The sequence below is a fragment of the Oncorhynchus gorbuscha genome, linkage group LG13, assembly GCF_021184085.1.
Source record: "Oncorhynchus gorbuscha isolate QuinsamMale2020 ecotype Even-year linkage group LG13, OgorEven_v1.0, whole genome shotgun sequence".
In the NCBI taxonomy this organism is placed as follows: Eukaryota; Metazoa; Chordata; class Actinopteri; order Salmoniformes; family Salmonidae; genus Oncorhynchus; species Oncorhynchus gorbuscha.
The window spans coordinates 88,290,454-88,314,392 of NC_060185.1; the positions used below are offsets into that span (position 1 = coordinate 88,290,454).

Consider the following 23,939-nt stretch of genomic DNA (forward strand, 5'->3'; position numbering starts at 1 on the left):
TTTTCTTTATTTGATACAGCTGTGACGTTTCCTTTAAAAAATTAACAATCCCTCTACCAATAATGGAGCAAAATTCCCGCCATGCTGCTGTGGGAGCTTTTATTCTGAAAGCTCAATTTACGCGCACTTACACCGGAACTAGAACCTAGGTAAATTTCCTGAGTCATGTTGATGTTTATTTCAGTCCAATTTACCGCTTAGTGAGTTGAGCTAGCTCTCGTTCATGATGGAGCAAACTGTTTCAAATGTGGAAGTCTGTAATTTAGCATTCACCGGTGAATTTGACAAATTAAAGAAATGTATTTTAACGGATAAATCGCTCGCTTGCAAAACGGACCAGGTAAATGATCATCACTTGAAATACATTACCAGAGCTAGCTGCTTCAGGCAACAGTCAGTCAATTAGCTAGCTAGCTACATTTGCTAATACATCCACATGTCCCCTCCTTATTCATCTGGTCTCCTGTGCTCTTCCCCTCTCCCAGGACCAAAGGACCGCTCTCCACTGGGCCTGCTCGGCTGGACACGTCAAGATCGTTGAGTTTCTGTTGGATTTGGGGGTGGAAGTCAACCTACAAGATGATGTAAATATTGAGAAGTCATTGTCTGCAAAATCCTACAGTTATATTGACTTGCTGTGTTGCAATAATCTGATCTTAAATCGATCTTGTAAGTACTGTAGATGTTTCAGCTATTGATGTCACTATAGTGTATTTTACATTTACATTACATTTAAGTCATTTAGCAGACGCTCTTATCCAGAGCGACTTACAAATATTTGTACAGATGAACAGGGAAATTGGTTATAAGTGTCTTTGGTAGTATTTTCCCCAACACACATCTATTTCTATGGGCTCTGTCAAGAGGTCTGGATACACTGGACCTGTGTGTTACAGGAGACACACGTACTATGACCACTGAGCCTCTGGTTCATACCTGCTCAGTTACTCCCTCTATCACTACACGACTATCCTAGAAGAAGAAGAAGAAGAAGTTACTGTCCATCTGAGAGTGATGTCTCATCTCTTGTCCTTGTCCCCAGGCCGGTTGGACTCCCCTCCACATCGCAGCATCTGCAGGCAGGGAGGAGATAGTGAAGTCACTGATTAACAAAGGAGCCCAGCTGAACTCAGTCAACCAGAACGGCTGCACCCCTCTGCACTATGCTGCCTCCAAGGACAGATATGAGGTACACCAACGCTGGGTCCACAATGTTAGACAGCTACTGTTCTGAAGTAGTCTGGTTTACTCAATACCAAGTGGGTTAGTTAGTTGGCACAGGGGCCATTAGCTCCGTCTTGGGATTGAGTGTTGCTAGTTCAATCCCTGCCAGAACCAACTATGTTCCCCTGGCTTTGCTACAATAGTTCTGCAGCTATTGAAGCAGAAAATAAGAACTGTATAACGTTATATTAATTGATCATGCAAATGGTTGTTCTTCTTCACAGATCGCCCTCCTGTTGCTGGAGAGTGGAGCGAACCCTAATGTCACAGATAAACTGGAGTCTACTCCCCTACACAGAGCTTCAACCAAGGGCAACTGCCGTCTGATCCAGCTGCTGCTCAAACAGCGCGCTTCTACCAACATACAGGACTCTGAGGGAAACACTGCACTGTAAGCACTGGAGTGTGTGTGTGTGTATTGAAGTTGTGTTCTAGATGCTGTGTGTTTTACTGTGCTTAATGTTTGTGTCTGTGTAATGATGCTGTTTTCTACACTTTTTACACCATGCTAAATATTTGTCTCCCCCAGCCACCTGGCGTGTGACGAGGAGCGTGTGGAGGCAGCTAAACTCCTGGTGGAGAACGGAGCCAGCATCTACATAGAGAACAAGGAGGAGAAGACTCCATTACAGATCTCTAAAGGTGGTCTGGCCACTCTGCTGCGGAGGATCGTAGGAGGAAACGTCTGATCCATCTGACTACACACTGAAGCGGCGAGAAGATCCAGTCGATGTGGTCTAAATGGGCTTCCTTATCTCACCTTTCCATCCTTTCTCCTCATCTCTCCTTTATCTGTGCTGATTTGAGGAAACAGGATAAACTCTTCCATATTACGTTGACCTATCCTCTATATTCCAGTCCGGGGGGAGGGTACTTCCACCAGGCCAGTAACAGTTCACTGGAGATGAGGGAGAGGCGATGAGGAGGCCACTGGACTATTGACATGCAGTCTGTATGGCAGCATTTTGGTTGGAGGAAAGATATTTTCTGACTGGATGTATCTCAGAGACTGACCATGATAATACCCTACAGCTACTTACCAGAGAAACCTATGTTGTAAGTTTGAAACTGTTCTAGAAATTCAGCTTCTTAAAACTTGTTTAAAAAAAAGATGGAATAAGTTGGTGTCTTAACAACTTGATTAAATGAATCACCTCAACTATATATGTTAATATCCAGGCCTATTTAAAACAGGTTGCACTGTCTGGATGTGTAATGTGATTTGGTAGTAAGTTCATTGCATTCATTTGATTCCAATTAAATTGATCATCTGTAACAAGTTACATTAAATTCCTATTTTGGTTGTGAATCTGAATGTGTCAGTGTTTGATAATGAACAGTAGTGATTGAGGAGGAGCAGGAACCGTGCTTGAACCAATAACCGTGCAGTATGGGGTGAGTGCACTATCCTGTGCCATAAAGGCTAAGACCTCTTGGCAGAGGCCATAGCACTAACCTCACATACAGCACATACTTTTACCAAAAAAAAAGTCCCTTAGCCAATGTCATGTCAGCCTAGTGGTTAGAGTGTTGGGCCAGTAACCGAAAGGTTGCTGGATTGAATCCCCGAGCTGACAAGGTAAAAATCTGTCCTCCCCCTGAGCAAGGCAGTTCCCCAGATGTGGATTAAGGCAGCCCCCCACACCTCTCTGATTCAGAAGGGTTGGGTTAATCTCTACGTTGTTGTTGTCCCCAGCACCAATTGTATTGTGGACTTTGCTGAACTGGTACTAACCTCCATCTATTTTCTCTTCAGAGGAGACCTTCCTCCAGACCAAAGGGACAGTGATGTGGACCACTATGGCTCCTAATCATGCTAACCTGTATCTAGGAATGTTGGAAAATCAGGTGGTGCTGAATCCAGACCTTAACCCTTTTCTCTCCAATATTCTCCTAATTCTGAGATATTTGGTGACATTTTCATGATCTATACAGACACCCAGGAATAACTTTTGGAATGCCATGCTTATCTAAACTCTATGAATGAACACCTTCATTTCAGCATTAACTATGACCTATTTATTTATTTTACCTTTATTTAACCAGGCAACTCAGTTAAGAACAAATTCTTATTTTCAATGACGGCCTAGGAACAGTGGGTTAACTGCCTGTCGGCTCAGGGGTTTGAACTTGCAACCTTCCGGTTACTAGTAAAGCGCTCTAACCACTAGGCTACCCTGCCGCCCTATAACAAATCTGTTTTTTTTATGTGATGGTTATTAAGGACAAACCTCCCTCTCTACAGATATCTATAGGAAACCTATGAACAGGAATACCCTCCTTAGAGGTAACAGCTTTCATCTACGTCCACTTATTAAAAGTCTCCTTATAAGTCAATTCACTCGTGGCAGAAGAATATGCATCTCTGATGCTGCTTATCTGAAACAGACCACGGACCTCACACAAAGATTTTTAAGGAAAGGGGGTACAAAGATAATTGGGTAAAATGCTAATGATCGTTTTGAAGGACGGACACAGCTGGAAAGCCTAAAACCAAAAGTCAAAGTCAAAGCAGAACATGCCCCATCATGCTATACCCAATACTCACCATTGGGGAAGGCATTGAAGGACATTATCAGGAAGCACTGGGACATTATTGATACTGGCCCACAACTGAAACCCATATTTAAATATTCCCCACGTATGGTTTTTAAAAGACCTCCAAAGGTAAGCGATATTGTGGTTAAATCTGATTACCCACCAGAGAAAAGGGAACTTTTTGGGGTTCCGGAGGGTAATTACAAATGTGGCCAATGTGCTCAATCCAGCTTTACGTACAAATGCAACTCATTTACCCACAACCCCCCACACAGGACAAAGATCAAGGGCCTGATTACCTGCATGTCCACCAATGTTATTTACATGTTGAAATGTCCCTGTCTGTCTTGAATAGGGAAACCCTGTAGAAGCCGTAAGACACGGCTCAGTGAGCACCGCAGAAATATACACACAGGTGAGACAAAACATCAGGTTGTACAAGCTGGACTTCCTATTTGTTCTCTGAGATACATTGGAATAGAAATGGTCAAGATGTCACGCTGGGGAGGGGACATTGAGAGGAAACTTCTTCATGTTTACTCCATGTTGAACTCTGTGTTGTTGTCTGTGTCACACTGCTTTAATTTATCTTTGCCAGGTCGCAGTTGCAAATGAGAACTTGTTCTCAACTAGCCTACCTGGTTAAATAAAGGTGAAATAAAAATATATTTAAAAAGGGAATCTTTCTGGATCCACAGGTTGATCACGCCTTTCCTCTTGACCTTAATGAGGAGTTTGACTTGAAACTGTTTTTATAGTTTCAATAATTCAAATTATTATAATTTTAAAAAATCCTATTAGAATATTGTATGTATATTACTATAAATATTGATCACATTCTCTGTGTATGATCACATATTTTGATACATTGAATGTTAATATTGTGAAAAGTGACTTCACTGGGTACTGCCTCTTTATATAGGACCTTCCACCCCCACCTGGGATATGGATGCCTGATGAAGACCTACGGGTCATAACGTTGTAAATAAATGTCACCTGAGAGAATGAGAAGCACTGTGCTTCGTTTTCCTCTCTGTTTTCCATGAGTTTGTCTACAACTCCAGCAGAAAGTACCTGGATGTGCAGATGTTCTTCAGCTTTTGAGCTAACGTAGGCTAATGTGATTAGTATGAGGTTGGAAGTAACAAAACAAATCCCAGGACACAGACCTATCTGATATGGGCAGAAAGCTTCATTTCTTGTTAATCTAACTGCACTGTACAATTTACAGTAGCTATTACAGTGAAACAATACCATGCTATTGTTTGAGGAGAGTGCACAAGTATGAACTTGAAAATGTATTAATAAACCAATTAGGCACATTTTTGGCAGTCTTGATACATTTTGAACAGAAATAAAATGGTTAATTGGATCAGTTTAAATTTTGCACATACACTACTGCCATCTAGTGGCCTAAATCTAGAATAATACATTATGGTCTTTCTCTTACATTTTTAAAGATGGTTCCAAAAAAAACAACGTTGTTTTCCTTTATATAATCTTTTGCCAGATCTAATGTGTTATCTCCTATGCTAATTTCACATTTCCACAAACTTGTGAAACAAAGTGTTTCCTTTCAAATGGTGTCAAGAAATGAATATCCTTGCTTCAGGTCCTGAGCTACAGGCAGTTAGATTTGATATGTCAATTTAAAAAAGGTTCAGATCCTTGAGGTTTAAATGCGGAAGACACATTTCAGTTGAAGGCTTTCAGTTGTCCAACTGACCAGATATGAGTTTTCTGGCACACAGAGCTGCTGAGGCACCACCCAAGTGGCTGATACACAGAGTGGAAGAGGGGTAGTTCAGTGGCTATAAGAGCTGTGCTTTCTTGGGCAGGAGCTTATTGGAGCTGAGTAACTGTACCGCAAATGTTCTACTGCTTGAGCTCCTGTTCCTCTTGTAGAATATTAGCTCAAACATATTGTTGAGTTCCTGCACCTAAACTGTAAACAGTACCGACACCCAAAATGAGTACCGGCACCGATTTCAGTCCAAGCCGAGCGCTGTATAAGAGTCAGGCTGGTTCCCAGACTTGCTCTCTACAAGATCATCAGCAGACTCCATCATCTACCATCCTCTGACCAGCTGTCTCCACTCAAGCCATAAATAAACTGAGCCTCTTCTGAGGATGCAGCTTTCAAAGACTTGGCCTCTATTGGTTGACCTGTCATGATATATTGCTTGTTTGTTTTTTGCTCTTGAAGCGCTTTGAGATTCTATGAAAATCACTGTATAAATGTAATAAATAATAATAATTATTATAGGCTATTTGTTCATTGAATCGGTCATAAAAATACATTTTGGGTAGGAGGATGTTTGGATTGATGAACAACTCCAAATATGGAAATAAATGACAGCATCACATTTCCGATGTCACATAGGCCTAATGTGTAAACTTCACAGAAAGTCTGGGGTGGTTTTAGAAAGAAGGATCTGTGCTGTTTCACCTTTAAAACCATGGAAATGCCCATATTCTTCCCATATCACTTTTGTTTTGGTCAGGGTTTACAAGATCTCTCTCTCTCGCTTTGTGTGTGTAGACTTGGGAGAAACAAATGGTGGATAATTGGTTTGAACATATAACATAAAAAGCGGGCCTTTTGCCTCCCTTGTTGAAAGTCAATGTATAGCCAAAGACTATCTATTATGTTGACAAGATGGTCGAAAGACTGCTCTAACAATGGAAATACATGGCCTCAAACATGGAAGGGAGGCGAGGTGTGACCATTCTAGCCAATGAGAGGGCAAATAGGTGTGAACAACAGGCACAACTCCAATAATATATATATATATATATATATATATATATATATATATATATATATATATATTTTTTAAGTTTCCCGAGATACCACGAACATCCACTTATATCTGTGCAGTCATAACAACCTAGCCATTACGAAACGTATATTCTATCAAATAAGCAAATTAGCAATTAAATTTTTTTGTTGACCAAATTCGACACTCATTGATCTTCATACAAAAGTTCCTCACTTTGTGGCATTATTTTTGTGGACAGGTTTTGGTTAGAGTAAACCCTATCGCTTCGCCTCTTCCTCTCTGGTATAGCCTACATCTCTGTCCATATATCCACTTTCATCAAAACAGCCTATTACTCATTTCTCATTTATATTTTTTTTATTTTTTTTTATTTCACCTTTATTTAACAAGGTAGGCCAGTTGAGAACAAGTTCTCATTTCCAACTGCGACCTGGCCAAGATAAGACAAAGCAGTGCGACAAAAACAACAGAGTTACACATAAACAAATGTACAGTCAATAACACAATAGAAAAAGATATGTACAATGTGTGCAAATGTAGAAGAGTAGCGAGGTAAGGCAATAAATAGGCCCTAGAAGTGAAAATAATTACAATTTAGCATTAATACTTGAATGATGCATGTGCAGATGATGATGTGCAAGTAGAGATACTGTGGTGCAAAAGAGAAAGCAGGTAAGTAATAATATGGGGATGAGGTAGTTGGGTGTGCTATTTACAGATTGGCTGTGTACAGGTACAGTGATCGGTAAGCTGCTCCGACAGCTGATGCTTAAAGTTAGAGAGGGAGATATAAGACTCCAGCTTCAGAGATTTTTGCAATTCGTTCCAGTTATTGGCAGCAGAGAACTGGAAGGAAAGGCGGCCAAAGGTAGTGTTGGCTTTGGGAATGACCAGTGCAATACACCTACTGGTGTGCTATTGCTTTGGTGACCAGTGAGCTGAGATAAGGCGGGGCTTTACCTATCAAAGACTTATAGATGACCTGGAGCCAGTGGGTTTGGCGATGGACATGTAGTGAGGGCCAGCCAATGAGAGCATACAGATTACAGTGGTGGGTTTCGACCCCAATGTAATGTAAATGCTGCGTTCAAATACTAGTCGGAACTGGGACTTGCCTATTCAGGGTTGTCAAACTCATTCCATGGAGGGCCGAGTGTCTGCAGGTATTTCATTTCAATTAAGCTCTAGACATTCAGGTGTGGTGAGTTCCTTGCTAATTAGTGACCTTAATTCATCAATCAAGTACAAGGGAGGAGCGAAACCCTGCAGACACTGTCCTCTGTGGAATAAGTTTGACAGTTAAGTTTGGTTGTAGTTATAGACGTGCTCCGTTCAACCATTTAGCAAGTCAGAAATGTCAGTTTCCTAGTTCTGATTTGAACTTGAACACAGCAAAACGACGCACTAATCCCGCCATACTTCCCCCCTTTCTGTTCTACGTCATAAACTATCTATTTCCACAATGGTGGTCAGGTGGCCTGCGCCTTTACTGGTGCGCAGAACAACACCAACGCTGAATTTACTTCCCCAAACCATGGTTAAATAGTCTGGTCAAAAAAATACTGGCCTTTATCTTATTTGGAAAGGAGACAGTCAGCATTCAATACCTCAGAGGCACTAGGTGACATCCAAGCTTTTCCAAGGTATGTATATCAACTGTTACGGTTGACAGCTCGTCGGTCGTGCTACGTTACTGTCTATGGCGAAACAGCTTAATATCGACTGATCAAAGGGCATTTAACGTTGGTTTGTTTGTTTTCGTTATTAGACAACGTTGTTTTTTTCTTTTTTGAACTATGTCCTAAATATCATTGGAAGAGTGCGTAATCCCTGACAGCGCGCATCCATGCCCAGCAGAATACTCAACTGTCAAACGGGACAATCGGCAGCACATTGCGATCCGCGTCAACCTATATTTATGTTTGGCGCTTTTGTCTGACTATAGACACAAACAAGAGCCTGTGACCTTTCCAGAATGTACGTGGCCGTCCATCTGACTGTTGCGATTGAGTGGAAACAGTGAGTCGGAGTGGAGTTTGAACCAATGACACGGCGATAGTGTGCGGAAAAGGTCACCCAGACCCCTTGGCATGCACTTTGCACACATATGGTCAGCCTATTGCTGTCATTCGACCAAGTGGCGCCACATCCATACATCCATCCATATCTATCCTCCCTGTGCATTGATATTAAGGTTCAACTCTGGTCAGTAACAGACGGGCCACGCATAAATACTAAGCTGTAGTTATAGTTATACAATCATGAAAAGCTAGCCAGTTCATAGTCAAGAATATGTTATGCTCAGGGCCCTGTTTATGATGATGCCTTTTGGAGCTGTCAGGGAGAGCATGGCATGAGTGGATACAGCACATTTTCCTAGGACATCCTCACATATTTACTCATCTGTTTTCACAGCAATGTGGCAGGTTCATATTAGTGTGAGAGTGCTGCCTGCCAAACCATGACAACCTCCAGTCTAACTGGGTTTTTAAGTCTGAAGCTTGCCTTGCTCGCTGCGATGGGGATGGCAGGTATACAAAAGATTAAAACCAGCATGACCAATATTGATTGGTAGCATTGACAGTAGTCTACTTCTATTCAATAGAAATGATTGTTCTATGTTTGGTAGCCTGGGTGCCTGTCTGTTGCTGCTTTAACAAACTTATCTAACCTAACGCAAGGCAGCGATGTACTATATGTAATTGATTGCATTACTGTTGATAGCAGGAACAGTGATGGGATTGGATCATATTTGATTGGAGGATACAGCCTGAGGTGAAATATCTGACTGTTGTAACTGACAATGGTTCCTGATCCTCCCTGTTGGTGGAGGTGTGTTAGGTGTGAAAGTAGCATAACGCCTAGCCTACAGTAGCCCAACAATGATAAGGCTGGGTATTGATTGTGTTGCAACACACTACTCAAAGAGGGCTGATTGATTCACTTCAAAGTAAGCGTTTTGTAACTCCTTTCCTACGAAATGCTGAGCTTTGTTGATCATAGGAAGGAATGGAAAACTGAGGCCAGTGCTCACTTAAGATAATAGTTCCATTTGGCTGTGTGTGTCATTGTGTGCTCACTGTGTGTGTTATGGTCTATGTATTCCTGTGGTGAGCAGGGTGGCCTAGTGGTGTGAGAACATATCCTAGAGCCTGTTCCTGCCTCCCCACCCCTCACATGTAACAGCCAACGCCTCCATGTGACCATAGCAATGTGCACATTGCCATCTAGTGGTACTCTAGCAAATACAATGCTCTCTCTTGTCAAACTTATGCATTTACATGGTGTCTGTCCAGATTCCTGATAGCTTGTTCACTAGCGCCTCTAGAAATGACTTTATATATATATATATTTTTTCAGTTCATTCATCCTAGGCAGCCCAGCCCTGTGTCGTGATGTCAGGCCCCAGGAGAGACAGTGATCTGGAGTCGGACCACGCAGTAGACTGGTCCATGATGGACATGCGGCTGGACTCGTTCCGGGGTTCTCCCCTGGCCCAGCAGGTGTCATCGGAGAGGCTGGCCCGCGCTGGGTTCTACTTCACGGGACAGGCCGACAAGGTGCGCTGCTTCAGTTGCCGCAAGACTGTAGAGAACTGGCGTGGAGGTGACGCACCCGTGGAGAGGCACGCGGAGGTGAGGGTGAAAAGGGGATGACGATGATGTGCAAAACTTTTTTGTATTTATTTGGTATTTTTCCATTATCTCATGTTTCTGCCAAATTATCATACTACTGTTGCAATGTTTCAGGTCTCCCCCAGCTGTAAGTTCCTGAGCTGCACCCATCGATCCAGGGTTAACTCTCTTCAAGGTGCCATGCTGACCAATGAAACCTCATACAACGAAGACGCTGAGGACATGGAGTTCCGCCTGAGGACGGGAGAGGTGGTAGACGATACCACCTACCCCATGGCCCCGCACATGGCCAGCGAAGACTCCCGGTTCAACACCTTCGGCCCGTGGCCCTCCACATCCCCGGTCCGACCTAGAGAGCTGGCCCAGGCGGGGCTCTTCTATCTGGGGGAGGGAGACCAGGTGCAGTGCTTCTGCTGTGGAAGGATGCTGAAGGGCTGGGAGGCTGGGGACACTGCGTGGGGAGAGCACTCCAAACACTACCCCTACTGCTTCTTCATCCTGGGGCATGATGTGGGGAACCTCCCCTCTCAGAGGGGGAGGGAGGTGGAGGAGACCAGGCCATGCCTGGGTCCTCGGGTCCCCATGCAGAGCTTTGAGGAGAGGCTAGGCAGCTTTGCAGGAATCCAGCACCACCCTATTGACCACGAGAGGCTGGCCAGAGCAGGCTTCTACAACACAGGTGAGACCTGGGAGTGGGGTAGACAAGAGCTTTGGCTGTGAGAAAAGTCATTAACAAATACAATTCCTGCTTACCATTACTTGCTACAGTAAAAGGGCCAGGGTGGAGTTGATATAGAAAGTACTGGGTATATTTTCTAATGTGTGTTGGTGCAGGTGCACCAGACCATGTGGGGTGTTTCCGCTGTGGTGGAGGTCTGAAGGGCTGGCAGCAGGATGAGGATCCCTGGGAGGAGCACGCCAAACACTATCCTGGGTAAAAACACACTCACCCACAAGTAGAAAGTAAACAACCATATGCATGCTTCTTCTCCCTGTCACTAACATTGCATGTCATGTTTTAATCCAGGTGCAGTTTTCTACTGGCTGAGAAAGGACAGGAGTTCGTCAGCAGCGTTCAGCTACAAGGTCCTGGCCGGAACAATGCTGTAAGTCTCCAAGACTTCATCCTCCTAACCCTGACCTCTAACCCCTAAACCTGTGGTCAAACATATTAAACTGCACCCATCCTTGCATGACTCCTACCATATCAAATCCATTCCTTCTATTGATTTCCCAGGCTTCAAGTCACCTAAATGGATGTTCAAGTCGTGAGACTGGTAAAACCATTTTTCGATGTAACATAAACATTTTTGTAAAGTTGTACCCCTTTCACTTTTGTTTTGGAACTTTAGCTAAAGGTATTGTTAGATTATATATATGCAGTACCTGTCAGAAGTTGGCACACCTACTCATTCAAGGGTTTTTCTTCACTTTTACTATTTTCTACATTGTAAAATAATTGTGAAGACATAAAAATTAAGAAAACACATATGGAATCATGTAGTAACCAAAAAAGTATTAAACAAATCAAAATATATTTGAGATACTTGATGACAGCTTTGCATAATCTTGGCATTCTCTCAACCAGCTTCACCTGGAATGCTTTTCCAACAGTCTTGAAGGAGTTCCCACATACTGAGCACTTGTTGGCTGCTTTTCCTTCACTCTGTGGTCCAATTAATCTCAAACCATCTCAATTGGGTTGAGGTTGAGTGATTGGTCAAATAGCCCTTACACCCTGGAGGTGTGTTTTGGATCATTGTCCTGTTGAAAAACAAATTATAGTCCCACTAAGCGCAAATCAGATGAGATGGCGTATTGCTGCAGAATTCTGTGGTAGCCAAGCTGGTTAAGTGTGCCTTGAATTCTAAATTAATCACTAACAGTGTCACCAGCAAAGCACCATCACACCTCCTACTCTATGCGTCATGGTGGGAACCACACTTGTGGTCATCAGTTCACCTACCCTGCGTCTCACAAAGACACTGCGGTTGGAAGCAAAAATCTCAAATTTGGACAGATTTCCACCAGTCTAATGTCCATTGCTCATGTTTCTTGGCCAAAGCAAGTCTCTTCTTATTATTGGTGTCCAGTAGTGGTTTCTTTGCAGAAATTCGACCATGAAGGCCTGTTTCACGCAGTCTCTTCTGAACAGTTGATGTATCTGTTACTTGAATTCTGTAAATCATTTATTTAGGCTGCAATTTGTGAGGCTGGTAACTCTAATGAACTTATCCTCTGCAGCAGAGGTATCTCTGGGTCTTTCCTGTGGTGGTCCTCATGAGAGCCAATTTCATCATAGCGCTTGATGGCTTTTGCGACTGCACTTGAAGAAACTTTCAAAGTTCCTGATTGACTGACCTTCATATTTTAAAGTAATGATGGACTGTCGTTTCTCTTTGCTTATTTGAGCTGTTCCTGCCATAATATGGACTTGGTCTTTTACCAAATAGGGCTATCTTCTGTATACCACCCATACCTTGTCACAACACAACTGATTGGCTCAAATGCATAATAAGGAAAGAAATTCCACAAATGAACTTTTAACCAGGCACACCTGTTAATTGAAATGCATTCCAGGTGACTACCTCATGAAGCTGGTTGAGAGAATGCCAAGAGTGTGCAAAGTTGTTATCAAGGCAAAGGGTGGCTTCTTTCAAGAATCTCAAATATAAAATATATATTTTGATTTAACACTTTTTGTTGTTGGATACTACATGATTCCATATGTTATTTCATAGTTTTGATGTCTTCACTATTCTACAATGTATAAAATAGCAAAAATAAAGAAAAACCCTTGAATGAGTTGGTGTGTCCTAATGTTTGACTGGTACTGTATATATAGCTCTCTCACAGGGTGCTATTTCCAACACCTACTAGTACATTCTCAGTCTCCTCCCTCTCTCTACAGAGGTGCTGCAGTCAGCCAATGCCCAGAAGGCGGTGGAGATGGGTCTGGAGCCTGCCTTGGTAGAGCGGACAATACAGGAGAGGATACGCAGGGATGGGACAGGCTACTCCACCCTGGAAACTCTGCTGCAGGACTGCTTTAACAGAGACCCTGACAGCGACATAGAGAACCATGGTATGTGTCTCATAAGGGGGAACACTGTTAACATTGCTTGGTAATATCATTATATCAGGGCACTGTTCTATTAAAATTGGTATTGAGGTTTACAGTATAAGTCAAATTCCTAAATTTATTCCACAGGATTTTGCAGTTTGACCTAGTTTATCCAGTAACAGTGCTATTCACACTGTAGGCCTACATGAGGCTTGGCTATAGAAAGAACATTCAAAAATATATATTATAATAATATTTAACCTTCATTTTGGCAAGTCAGTTAAGAACAAATTCTTATTTACAATGACAGCCTTGTTCAGGGGATTCGATCTAGCAACCTTTTGGGTTACTGGCCCAACTCTAATAACCACTAGGCTACCTGCCGCCCCTCAAAACATAATAGAGTTGTTTGTCAGTATTCTAACTACTTCATTGTGCTCGGTTACCAACTGCTGTTTCTCCCCTATTTCAGACGAGGGTCCCCTTGAGAAGCTACGGAAGCTGCAGAGGGAGAAACAGTGCAAAGTGTGTATGGACAGAGACATCTGCATCGTCTTCATTCCCTGTGGGCACCTGGTCGTCTGCAAGGAGTGTTCCGAGGCCCTTGACAAGTGTCCCATCTGCTGTTGTGCCATCACACAAAAGCTCAAGACATACATCTCCTAACATGCAACCTGGTGCCAGGGATTGTCGTCTCAGAGTAGGAGTGCTGACCTAGGGCCAGGTCCCGCCTCTTACTCATTATGTTTTAGAAGGCAAAAGTGATCCTAGATCAGCACCTAATATGAGATGTTTAAATAATGTGGGCCCAAGAGGATGAGACTCTTTTAAATGGCAATGTTGCTTTAACTCCTCAATTATTTTAACACATGCTTTCCTACTACAAATGTACATAAAGATATATTTTACACTGTAAATATGAATAAGAGAATCATGAGAAGTGTGGGGATTTTGTTTTTCAATGATTGTTTTAAAGATGACTGACACTTCCTTGTTATGTGATGTAGTGTTCGCTCACTGATGCAATACCCAAGAGGCAATGGGCCTCAATCTTCAAACCAAGATGAGAAACTAAGGTTGAGACTAGATGGAGTACAGCTATGGACAGAAGGGACTTTACGTAGCAGGTTAGCAGAACTAATGAAGGTGAGTCAAACAGGCAACTTCTTGACAATGGCTGTACTCCATACACCCAGTTTTGATACTTCTGCTGTACAGAACCATGATCTACCATTGCAGTTATCAACAGTGCCTTTTCCAAATAGTTTAATTTACTTATTGTGTGTATATTTTCTTTATTCTGACTATTATGCCATTTCCATGTTTTTGTCATATTTCTCTTAATATTATGAAGTTGTTGACTGGGCTTTCCTTATTGGTTTGCAAATCATGCGTTTCTCGTTAGTTTGTAAATGACAGGTTTCTGAAATCGAAGTCCTGAGGGTTCCCAAACATATGTTCCTTAGGCCAACTAGTGTGCTTTCACTTGTATGATTCATTGTGTGCTCTGTGAATAAATGGATGAATTGTATACTTGGATCAATTTCCATTATTTAGGTATAACGGCATAACTGATATCATGTTATTCTGGAATTAATATTTCCTTTGCACATCAGTGCAACCCCTGTTTGACAAAGTGGAAAATAAATCATGTTTAAAAAAATATCTGTACTTTCATGTATGCTACTAACGCTGCTATTACTAACACTACTTACGCTACTATAACTAACACTACCTACGCTGCTATTACTAATGCTACAAATATTACTAACATTAATAGCTCTGCTATTACTAACGCTGCTAGCATTACTAACGCTACTTACACTGCTAGCATTACTAACACTAACAAGAACACTAACATTACTAACATTAACTATTAGATTCCCTTTTTATCTGTGGATTAAATGTCTGAGTAGAGAACACACTTTTGTGTGACTCAAAATGCGTCCAAATTCTAAAAAGATACAGGAAAAAAAAAGAACCTTGTGCATTTCAGGTAAAATAACAACCCAACGTTTATATCCCAGGACAAATTAGCTAGCAACAGCAGGCTAGCTAGCTAAATGCCCATGCATGTTTAATTTGTTTCTACCTGTCCCCAAATTAATATAGTTGGGACAGAGTTTGTTTTGATATTTCAACCTGTGTGTCTGTATCGCGTCTGGTGTGGATGTACAAAATCAACATGCGCACGATGGCGCACACGGATGCATCTTTGTGCCTGGTCTAGACAGCATGTAAAAAATTATATTGCGGGACTACAGTTGTTTTTGGGAACAGTTGTTGCAGTAGCTGGTAGGAGTCAGACCGAAAGCCAGCGGGTGTGGTGGGAGCAGGATGAAGAAATCGGTTCTGCGCAGACCTCTACTGTGCACCATGACAGTGAAGCCTGTAATGTTAGAGCTGTTTATTACTGTGCCAGTGTGAAAAGTAGGGAATTAGCTAGGGAAACTGATAGATCAATAACATTGCCATACTGACTAATAAAACTCACGCTGCAATGAAAAAAACATCTGGTTTCATTGTTTGATTCAGGTCTAGTGTGATTGAGGAAAAAATAGCTAAAGTTAGCCAACCTTTGGCCAGCTCTCTCTCTAACAGTACACCAACTGGAGAAAGCTAGCCAAGTTAATTTACTTTGGGACAAAACAAAAGCTACAAAACATTTCTATACAAACAACAGCTGTTAGATAGCAATATGAGGTGGCGATTATTACTATCTGATAACTAGAGGCTAAAGCTGACCTGGCTGTGGTAGCTACTAGTTAGTGTAGCTTATATATTCACCTCAGTTAAGAGGGAAACTAATGAGTAGCCAGTTTCTGCTCTGCTTGCTTTTACAACTCGGTGAATGAGCGCAACACAAACACACTGACCTAAGCTCAACTCTCCAGTGCTGGTCCAGCCAGCCTTCCAGAAGCTTTGCCTTCACACAGCCTGTCTGCCAACTCTGTGGTGTCTGTGAGTCCTAAATACAGCCTGCTGACCACTCCAAACAGCCAACCTGACCACTCGGAGGCGTCCGCATGGTCCTAAAGCACACCATTGCCGTTTTTTGTATCACATTGCAATGATAAAACTTGTGGTGGGGGGGCAATTTCAGAATGTGGTGGGGACATCATCCCTACATCAACTCCCAAACACTGGCCTGTTTGGTCTTTGCAAGCGTATCCTGAAGTCTTGCGATGTTGCGCCTTTAGGTTTAGAAACTCAGCAGTAGGGCCATCCAACCCCCATCTGTCACGTACTTGCTGGCAGCTGCACAGCTTGTAAATAACCGCTAGATGTCAGATCACTTACGGTCACGGGGAATCGGAAGTATTTCATCTGGCCGCTAGGGGGCAGCTGTGCGCCAAGAGTTTTCCTTCCCCCTCATCGTCGAAATAACAAACCCTACTACGGAGCAAGTGGCGGGGTGAGAGAGCGTCCAAAACCGCCTCTGACCGCCAGTTTCAAACTCATTTGCGGAAATCGTGGTAATATCAATACAAGAACAAACAACGATTCAACAAAGTAGTATCTCGTTTGGAAATAAATTGAATAACGGGGTAAGTTATAAAATGGCGGAGTGGAATCTCGAAGTTAGTTGGTTTGTAGCAATTTTTTGGTAGCTAGCTTCTCATGCTAGCTAGCTAACAGGCTATAAGTGCGGAGGCTGCTAGCTACGGAAAGTCGTAAGCTAGCCGCTGGCGCTGTAAGCTACTTTTTTGTTGTTGTCTAGAATCTGTGTTACGCATACCCGAAAGTAGACCCATTTCACTGAAACGTATCTAGCAAGCTAGCTAAGCTAATATATATACAACTGTTTGTTTACATCCAATAAATGTTGTTCTGTTGGAGAGTTAACGTTAGGTAGGAAACGTATCGGAACTCCCGAGGCAAGATGGAGGACGTAGGGACGAGGTGTTTTTATGCAACTAAATGGTTGTATTGTTGCTCCACAACAAGTGTATTGTATAAACAAGCTCATTTAGATATTTACATTAACTTTGAGGACCACGCCGTATTAGCTAGCTAGCTAAATATCAACTGTTTTATTGATAATATGGCTGGCTATCCGAACTCCGATTGCAGGCAACGGGCTAGGATAGCTAATGTTAACATGGCTAATTAGCTAACTAGCCATGAAACTAGCTAGCTAACATAACAAGATGGAGAATGCTAGCTCTGCTGCAGCTATGCTAAGCTAACGTTAGTTAGCTACCCAGTCAAAATTGAGATTTTCGCGAGTGTTTTTACCCTGTTTGAACTGTAACTAGTTAGTTTACAGAAAAGTGGGCACTACCGTTACTTGAAGGATACCATTTTAACTCTTGGTTTAACGTTAGCCGTAGAAGGCAAGTTGTTATTTTCATGTACGTAAAGGGTGACGTTCTGATGACAGCTGATGATGTTAAGCTAGCTAGCTTCGTTAGCTGGCTAGCTCTTTGGCAAGCCAGTCCGGGCAACCTCTCGACATTATACCGGTGTCAATTCTGGACAGTGGCCGTCACTGAGCAAACCCAGGAGAGCGGCTGTCATACTACCTAGCCAACGGTAGCCAGTCTTGTTCAGGATGCTCTCCGTCGGTTATTTCGACGACGTTAAGTTATCGCTAATATAGTTTTAACGTGCTTTGTGTTGCCCAGGCACCCGGGTTTGGCGCCACTTTTTCAGTCCCCATCTTCAAGGCTTCCTCTCTAGTCAACCAGCCAGAGCGAATACTGTCTCCGCTGGTGCGATAAGAAACATAGGATGTTGCTTGCTGATGCTGCTTTATTGCTTGGCAATACAGTTCAAGTTGTATTGTACAATACACTGCTAGCATGTGTAGCTGTATTTGACCCAATTTCAAACAAAGTATGTATGAATTTAGCTTGTAATAATGGCTTTGGGCAATTAGATAACATGAAATAAGTCTAATGTCCATTGGAGTTGTCGAATGTGTATTGGATGTCACGCGTTCTAATTCAAGACCATGGGATAAAGTACTTTGCTGTCTGGCATTTTAAAGTTGAGTTTGAATCCATCCATTTCCCATTCCTTACATCTCACTGGTTGATGAGGGTAAAGATGCCCCACTTCTCCCCCATAAGCTTTTTACAACCTGCAAAAAAATCATAAACCGGTTACTTACAGACACGAGCAATTTTATTTTACAGTCAAATGCAATTGATTCCTCGTTGGTCCTTAAAATTCATTTTTTGATTGAAACCCCTACTGAAATCCTCAGTACAGTATGCCCCGATCGTAATTAAGACACACCCAGGATAGGGTCGCTGCTAGGCTCATTTTGGCCTCCTGTAGCTCAAAACTCGTCCTGACGACATACTAGTATTAACAATATTGTTGATTAATTTTTTTATATAAAACTATTAGATATGTGTTTTTAATGTTGTAATTTGGTTGAGTATCCCACTCTCTGCTCCATGCTATTTGCTTTGTAATATGTCAACTAGTGTTAATACTTTGTTCTGATTGGTTAGGATCTCTAACGGAGGATGAAGTGAACTCTCCTTTATATGGTCACAGGGGACGTTCCAATGTCCAGCCCTGGGGTGATGTTTCCTGTAAACCAAGGAGCGACATAGCCAATCAGCTCACAGTTGAGCATGACAGGAGGGATAGAGCCAGCCCCCTGTTACCATGTGAAAGCAGTATTTTTGTGTTTTTTTGTCTGTGTGTGAAGAACCACTGGCTGATACTGAGGCCTGTTCAGGGGATGCAATGTGTATTTTGTAGAAGTTCAGCAGCAGGTTATCATACAACTCCTCTCAAATTAAATTGTATTACTCACATGTGCCGAATACAACAGGTGAAATGCTTACTTACGGGCCGGCCCTAACCAACAATGCAGTTGAAAAAAAATATGGATAAGAGCTAAAAGTAACTAAAGAGCAGCCGTAAAATAAACAATATCGAGACTATATACAGGGGGGTACAGATACAGAGTCAATGTGCTGGGGCACTGGTTAGTTGAGATACTATGAACATGTAGGTAGAGATATTAAAGTGACTATGCATAGTCGATTACAACAGAGAGTAGCAGTGGGGTAAAGAGGGGGGGGGGGCATTGCAAATAGCACTTTTGCACCTAGATTTGGGCTCTGGTACCGCTTGCCGTGCGGTAGCAGAGAGAACAGTCTATGACTAGGGTGGCTGGAGTCTTTGACAATTTTTAGGGCCTTCCTCTCTCGCCTGGTATAGAGGTCCTGGATGGCAGGAAGCTTGGTCCTAGTGGTGTACTGGGACTTTTGCTCTACCCCCTGTAGTGCCTTGCGGTTCGGAGGCCGAGCAGTTACCATACCAGGCAGTGATGCAACCAGTCAGGATGCTGTCTTCTCTGAATGTAACTCCAATACCCATGCATTCTTTACCCCTTCTGTTTTCTCCTCCAGGTCCTATGCTACCGTTCCACTGTCTTGTGGACACTGAGGATCTGAGGTCTGTTCTTATTTGAGTTGGGTCAGACATGATAGAGAAATGATAGCAGCACCAGAGTTACCGTCAGAGTTCCACTATCCTCAGTAAGTGGCTACTTCCATTGTGTGTGTGTGTGTGTCAACCGGCATGCAGCAGACTTTCTAATGTGTGTGTTTTTGCCAGGGATTCGGACACCCGTTTCTCCTCAGACACAGACTTCTCTGAGGCGCCTGATGTCAGTATCAACCCAACCAAAGGAAAGGTACGAACAGGCCTCGTCTTCCTCAAGCTATACACCACAGCATATTGTAACCCCTTCCTCACTCTGTACACCACAGCGTAATATTAGAACCTCTTCCTCACGCTATACACTTCACCATATTTTTTTTAACCTCTTCCTCACGCTATTCATAGGTTGCACTTCTGTTTTGGTCATGCCGTTGTTATGAATGTTCACAAAGATGTCCTCTATCGGCGACGTCCTAAAGTGGTGATAACCCCAGTCATTCTGGATGGAGGCTAACTACTGTTTAGTCTAAATTACACTACAGTGCCTGGAAATACCATGACATTGGTAAAGTAGTAAAATATTTAGTAGGTAACACCGTTTCCAGCATTATCACGTCGTCAAATTTACTTTAAAGAGATGGCAATGTTGTTATTAGCTAGCAAAGTTTGTCAAAAATGGCTAGCAATGCTAAAGTTAGCGAGCTCAAATCCGATGGCCTCCCCTCAACGTTAGCTAGCGAACTAACGTTATACTGCATCTAAAGTCCATCTGGTGACATCAAAAGATTTTCCCACTAATTATTTGACCCTCCCTTGGAATGTCATTGTATTTCCAATGTAATGCTTTTTTCTGATTAAATCTTTAAGTAAATCATTAAGTAGAATGCTCATTCGGGCATCAGTCCAAAACGTACGTTCAAAACAATATTGTGACAAAACATGCAACCCATCAATACACACCACGTAATGTTCACCTCATCCTCAAGCTACTGTATACACACCACGTAATGTTCACTTCATCCTCAAGCTACTGTATACACACCACGTAATGTCCACTTCATCCTCAAGCTACTGTATACACACCACGTAATGTCCACTTCATCCTCAAGCTACTGTATACACACCACGTAATGTTCACTTCATCCTCAAGCTACTGTATACACACCACGTAATGTTCACTTCATCCTCAAGCTACTGTATACACACCACGTAATGTTCACTTCATCCTCAAGCTACTGTATACACACCACGTAATGTTCACTTCATCCTCAAGCTACTGTATACACACCACGTAATGTCCACTTCATCCTCAAGCTACTGTATACACACCATGTAATGTTCACTTCATCCTCAAGCTACTGTATACACACCACGTAATGTTCACTTCATCCTCAAGCTACTGTATACACACCATGTAATGTTCACTTCATCCTCAAGCTACTGTATACACACCATGTAATGTTCACTTCATCCTCAAGCTACTGTATACACACCACGTAATGTTCACTTCATCCTCAAGCTACTGTATACACACCACGTAATATTAGTAAGTATTATGCTGTTTACACCTTTATTGACTTTTCAACTCTTTCTCTCCACCACTCCCTCCATCCCAGGGAGGGAAGAAGGGGAAGAAGGTGGCAGGAGAGAAGGGTAAAGGAGGGAAGGGAGTGGGGGAGCAGGGAGGATGAACGGCCACTACCAGGAGAATGGCATGGAGAACCTGATGCTGTTCGAGGTTGTCAAGATGGGCAAAAGCGCCATGCAGGTGTGTGTGTATCCGCTGCTTGACCAAAAGTATGTGGACAGCTGCTCTTCGAACATCTCATTCCCAAATCTTAGGCATTAATATGGAGTTGGTCTCCCCATTTCCTGCTATAACAGCCTCCACTCTTCGGGAAGGTTTTCCACTAGATGTTTGCTGCGTGGACTTGCTTCCATTCATCCACAAGCATTAGTGAGGTCGGGCACTGACGCTGGGCGATTAGTGCTGGCTTGCAATTTGTTGTTCCCAAGGCAGCGAGCTTTACACCACTCCAGTTGACGCTTGGCATTGCGCATAGTGATCTTAGGCTTGTGTGCGGCTGCTTGGCCATGGAAACCCATTTCATGAATCTCTCGACGAACAGTACTTGTGCTGATGTTGCTTCCAGAGGCAGTTTGGAACTCTGTAGTGAGGCTTGCAACCAAGGACAGGTGATCTTTACACGCTTCAGCACTTGGCAATCGTGTTCAGTGAGCTTGTGTGACCTACCACTTCGCCAAGTTGTTGGTCCTAGACATTTCCACTTCACAACAACAGTTGACCGGGGCAGCTCTAGCAGGGCAGAAATTTGACACACTGACTTGTTGGAGAGGTGGCATCCTAGGACGGTGCCACGTTGAAAGTCACTGCGTTCTTCAGTAAGGCCATTACATTATACGGTCAATCTTTGTCTATGGAGATTGCATGGCTGTGTGCCCGACTATATTTAATTTTTTTATACACCTGTCAGCAACTGGTGTGGCTGAAATAGCCGAAACCACTCATGGGTGTCCACATACTTTTGTATATAAAGTGTTTGTAACATTTGTGTAACAGTGTGTGAAAAGCATAGTGTATATGTGAGCCTACACACAGAAGTGGTTTAGGCCTTTAACAGGCCAATCGTTTATTTGATTATCAACAGTTCTTGATTATTGAATGACCAGATCAGCTTTATTAGAGTTGAAACACATATGTTCGTTGTACTTATTGTCTATCTCTGCTGTTTGTCCTGGCTCCAGTCTGTGGTGGATGACTGGATTGAGGCATATAAAACCGACAGGGACATGGCTCTGCTAGACCTCATCAACTTCTTCATCCAGTGTTCTGGCTGTAAAGGAGTGGTCAGTGGAGAGATGTTCCGAAACATGCAGAACTCTGAGATCATCAGGAGGATGACAGAGGAGTTTGACGAGGTATGTTTTGTGTGTGAGACGTGGTAGGTGCATCACTCTGGGTTAAAGTTTAGTCAGTCACCTGAAATGTACCAGTTGATTGGTTCAGTTTTAGATGTCATTACCCTTTGAGTTGCATGCAATAGTGAAGCCGTAACTCCCATAAACCTTCTCTCTCTCTCCACCCTCCTCCTTCCCCTCTATAGGACAGCGGAGACTACCCTCTGACCATGGCAGGTCCGCTGTGGAAGAAGTTTAAGGGTAGTTTCTGTGAGTTCATTGCTGTCTTGGTGAGACAGTGTCAGTACAGCATCATCTATGATGAGTACCTCATGGACACGGTCATATCGCTCCTCACCGGACTGTCGGACTCACAGGTCCGAGCCTTCAGGCACACCAGCACACTGGCAGGTAATAGAGTTGGTGAGGGGATATGTCTGTCTGTGTTAGTCGGTTATTTCTGGCTTCCCTGGGCACGCTGATGAACTGTGTGTGTGTTTAGCTATGAAACTGATGACAGCCCTGGTGAATGTAGCTCTGAACCTGAGCATCAACATGGACAACACACAGCGGCAGTACGAGACAGAGAGAAACAAGAATGTCGCCAAGAGAGCCAACGACCGGCTGGAGCTACTGCTGCAGAAACGCAAAGAGGTGAGCAGGGATGAGGTCAGAGTTAGGCTCCTCCTGGGTTAGGGGTTGGGGAACTGGGTAAGGCTTTTTGGGCCTTTGGTTTAAGATTAGTTTGGCTCACGTTTTCCTTCCAGGGTTGTCTGCTCTCGCTGCTTCTCAGAATGTGCTTTCTAAAACACCCTCACTGCACAGACAAGTTACCCAGGTGCAGGATCTTCGTGAGAGTTGTTTTCCAATCCGACGATGTATTACATTTAGAGATGAGGAGCATACATGCTGTAGGAGCATAACCAGTCAGTTAGCCTGCAGTCAGACAGAGTTAAAGTGTTCTACTAGGTCCTGTGGTTGAGCTGGCATCAATGGTGGTGTCCTAGTTTACATAACATGTCCCACTGGGCTTCCATCTGCCCGATCATTCTACTGCGACCCCACCAGAACATGAAACACTGCTGTCTCCTACTAATACAACCCCACCAGAACATGAAACACTGCTGTCTCCTACTAATACAACCCCACCAGAACAACATGAAACACTGCTGTCTCCTACTAATACAACCCCACCAGAACAACATGAAACACTGCTGTCTCCTACTAATACAACCCCACCAGAACAACATGAAACACTGCTGTCTCCTACTAATACAACCCCACCAGAACAACATGAAACACTGCTGTCTCCTACTAATACAACCCCACCAGAACAACATGACACACTGCTGTCTCCTACTAATA

The 23,939-nt window shown here is 43.0% G+C and overlaps 2 protein-coding genes and 1 pseudogene across 3 annotated transcripts in view; all 3 read left to right on the forward strand.

Moving 5' to 3' along the window:
- Positions 1–142: 142 nt before the first annotated feature.
- psmd10 (proteasome 26S subunit, non-ATPase 10) lies at positions 143–2,533 on the forward strand. Its single transcript, XM_046296026.1, has 5 exons — positions 143–340; positions 486–584; positions 1,043–1,189; positions 1,449–1,615; positions 1,754–2,533. Exons 1-5 carry the CDS (start codon positions 224–226, stop codon positions 1,911–1,913), a joined length of 690 nt encoding a protein of 229 aa, XP_046151982.1. The 5' UTR covers positions 143–223; the 3' UTR covers positions 1,914–2,533.
- Positions 2,534–7,996: 5,463 nt separating this feature from the next.
- On the forward strand, positions 7,997–14,775 carry LOC123994181 (E3 ubiquitin-protein ligase XIAP-like). Its single transcript, XM_046296709.1, has 8 exons — positions 7,997–8,188; positions 9,906–10,180; positions 10,295–10,859; positions 11,015–11,114; positions 11,208–11,286; positions 11,418–11,457; positions 13,092–13,265; positions 13,717–14,775. The coding sequence occupies exons 2-8, from the start codon at positions 9,941–9,943 to the stop codon at positions 13,908–13,910; spliced, it is 1,392 nt and encodes a 463-aa protein (XP_046152665.1). The 5' UTR covers positions 7,997–8,188; positions 9,906–9,940; the 3' UTR covers positions 13,911–14,775.
- A 1,813-nt stretch (positions 14,776–16,588) lies between these two features.
- The window catches only part of LOC123993660, a 39,138-nt pseudogene continuing 31,787 nt past the window's right edge, over positions 16,589–23,939 (forward strand). The window contains exons 1-7 of the transcript XR_006831491.1: positions 16,589–16,792; positions 19,622–19,750; positions 19,830–19,908; positions 21,272–21,423; positions 22,422–22,595; positions 22,781–22,985; positions 23,077–23,228. The product of XR_006831491.1 is annotated as a cohesin subunit SA-2-like (transcript). The remainder of the gene's footprint in view (positions 16,793–19,621; positions 19,751–19,829; positions 19,909–21,271; positions 21,424–22,421; positions 22,596–22,780; positions 22,986–23,076; positions 23,229–23,939) is intronic.

What these genes read in the sequence shown, in the direction of transcription:
- psmd10 (XM_046296026.1), top strand. Translation starts at nt 224, where the DNA reads ATGATGGAGCAAACTGTTTCAAATGTGGAAGTCTGTAATTTAGCATTC. An exon ending in TCGCTTGCAAAACGGACCAG is followed by an intron (nt 341 to 485) that starts GTAAATGATCAT and finishes CCCCTCTCCCAG; the next exon opens with GACCAAAGGACCGCTCTCCA. An exon ending in AAGTCAACCTACAAGATGAT is followed by an intron (nt 585 to 1,042) that starts GTAAATATTGAG and finishes CCTTGTCCCCAG; the next exon opens with GCCGGTTGGACTCCCCTCCA.
- LOC123994181 (XM_046296709.1), top strand. Translation starts at nt 9,941, where the DNA reads ATGTCAGGCCCCAGGAGAGACAGTGATCTGGAGTCGGACCACGCAGTA. An exon ending in AGCAGGCTTCTACAACACAG is followed by an intron (nt 10,860 to 11,014) that starts GTGAGACCTGGG and finishes GTGTTGGTGCAG; the next exon opens with GTGCACCAGACCATGTGGGG. An exon ending in GTCCTGGCCGGAACAATGCT is followed by an intron (nt 11,287 to 11,417) that starts GTAAGTCTCCAA and finishes TTGATTTCCCAG; the next exon opens with GCTTCAAGTCACCTAAATGG.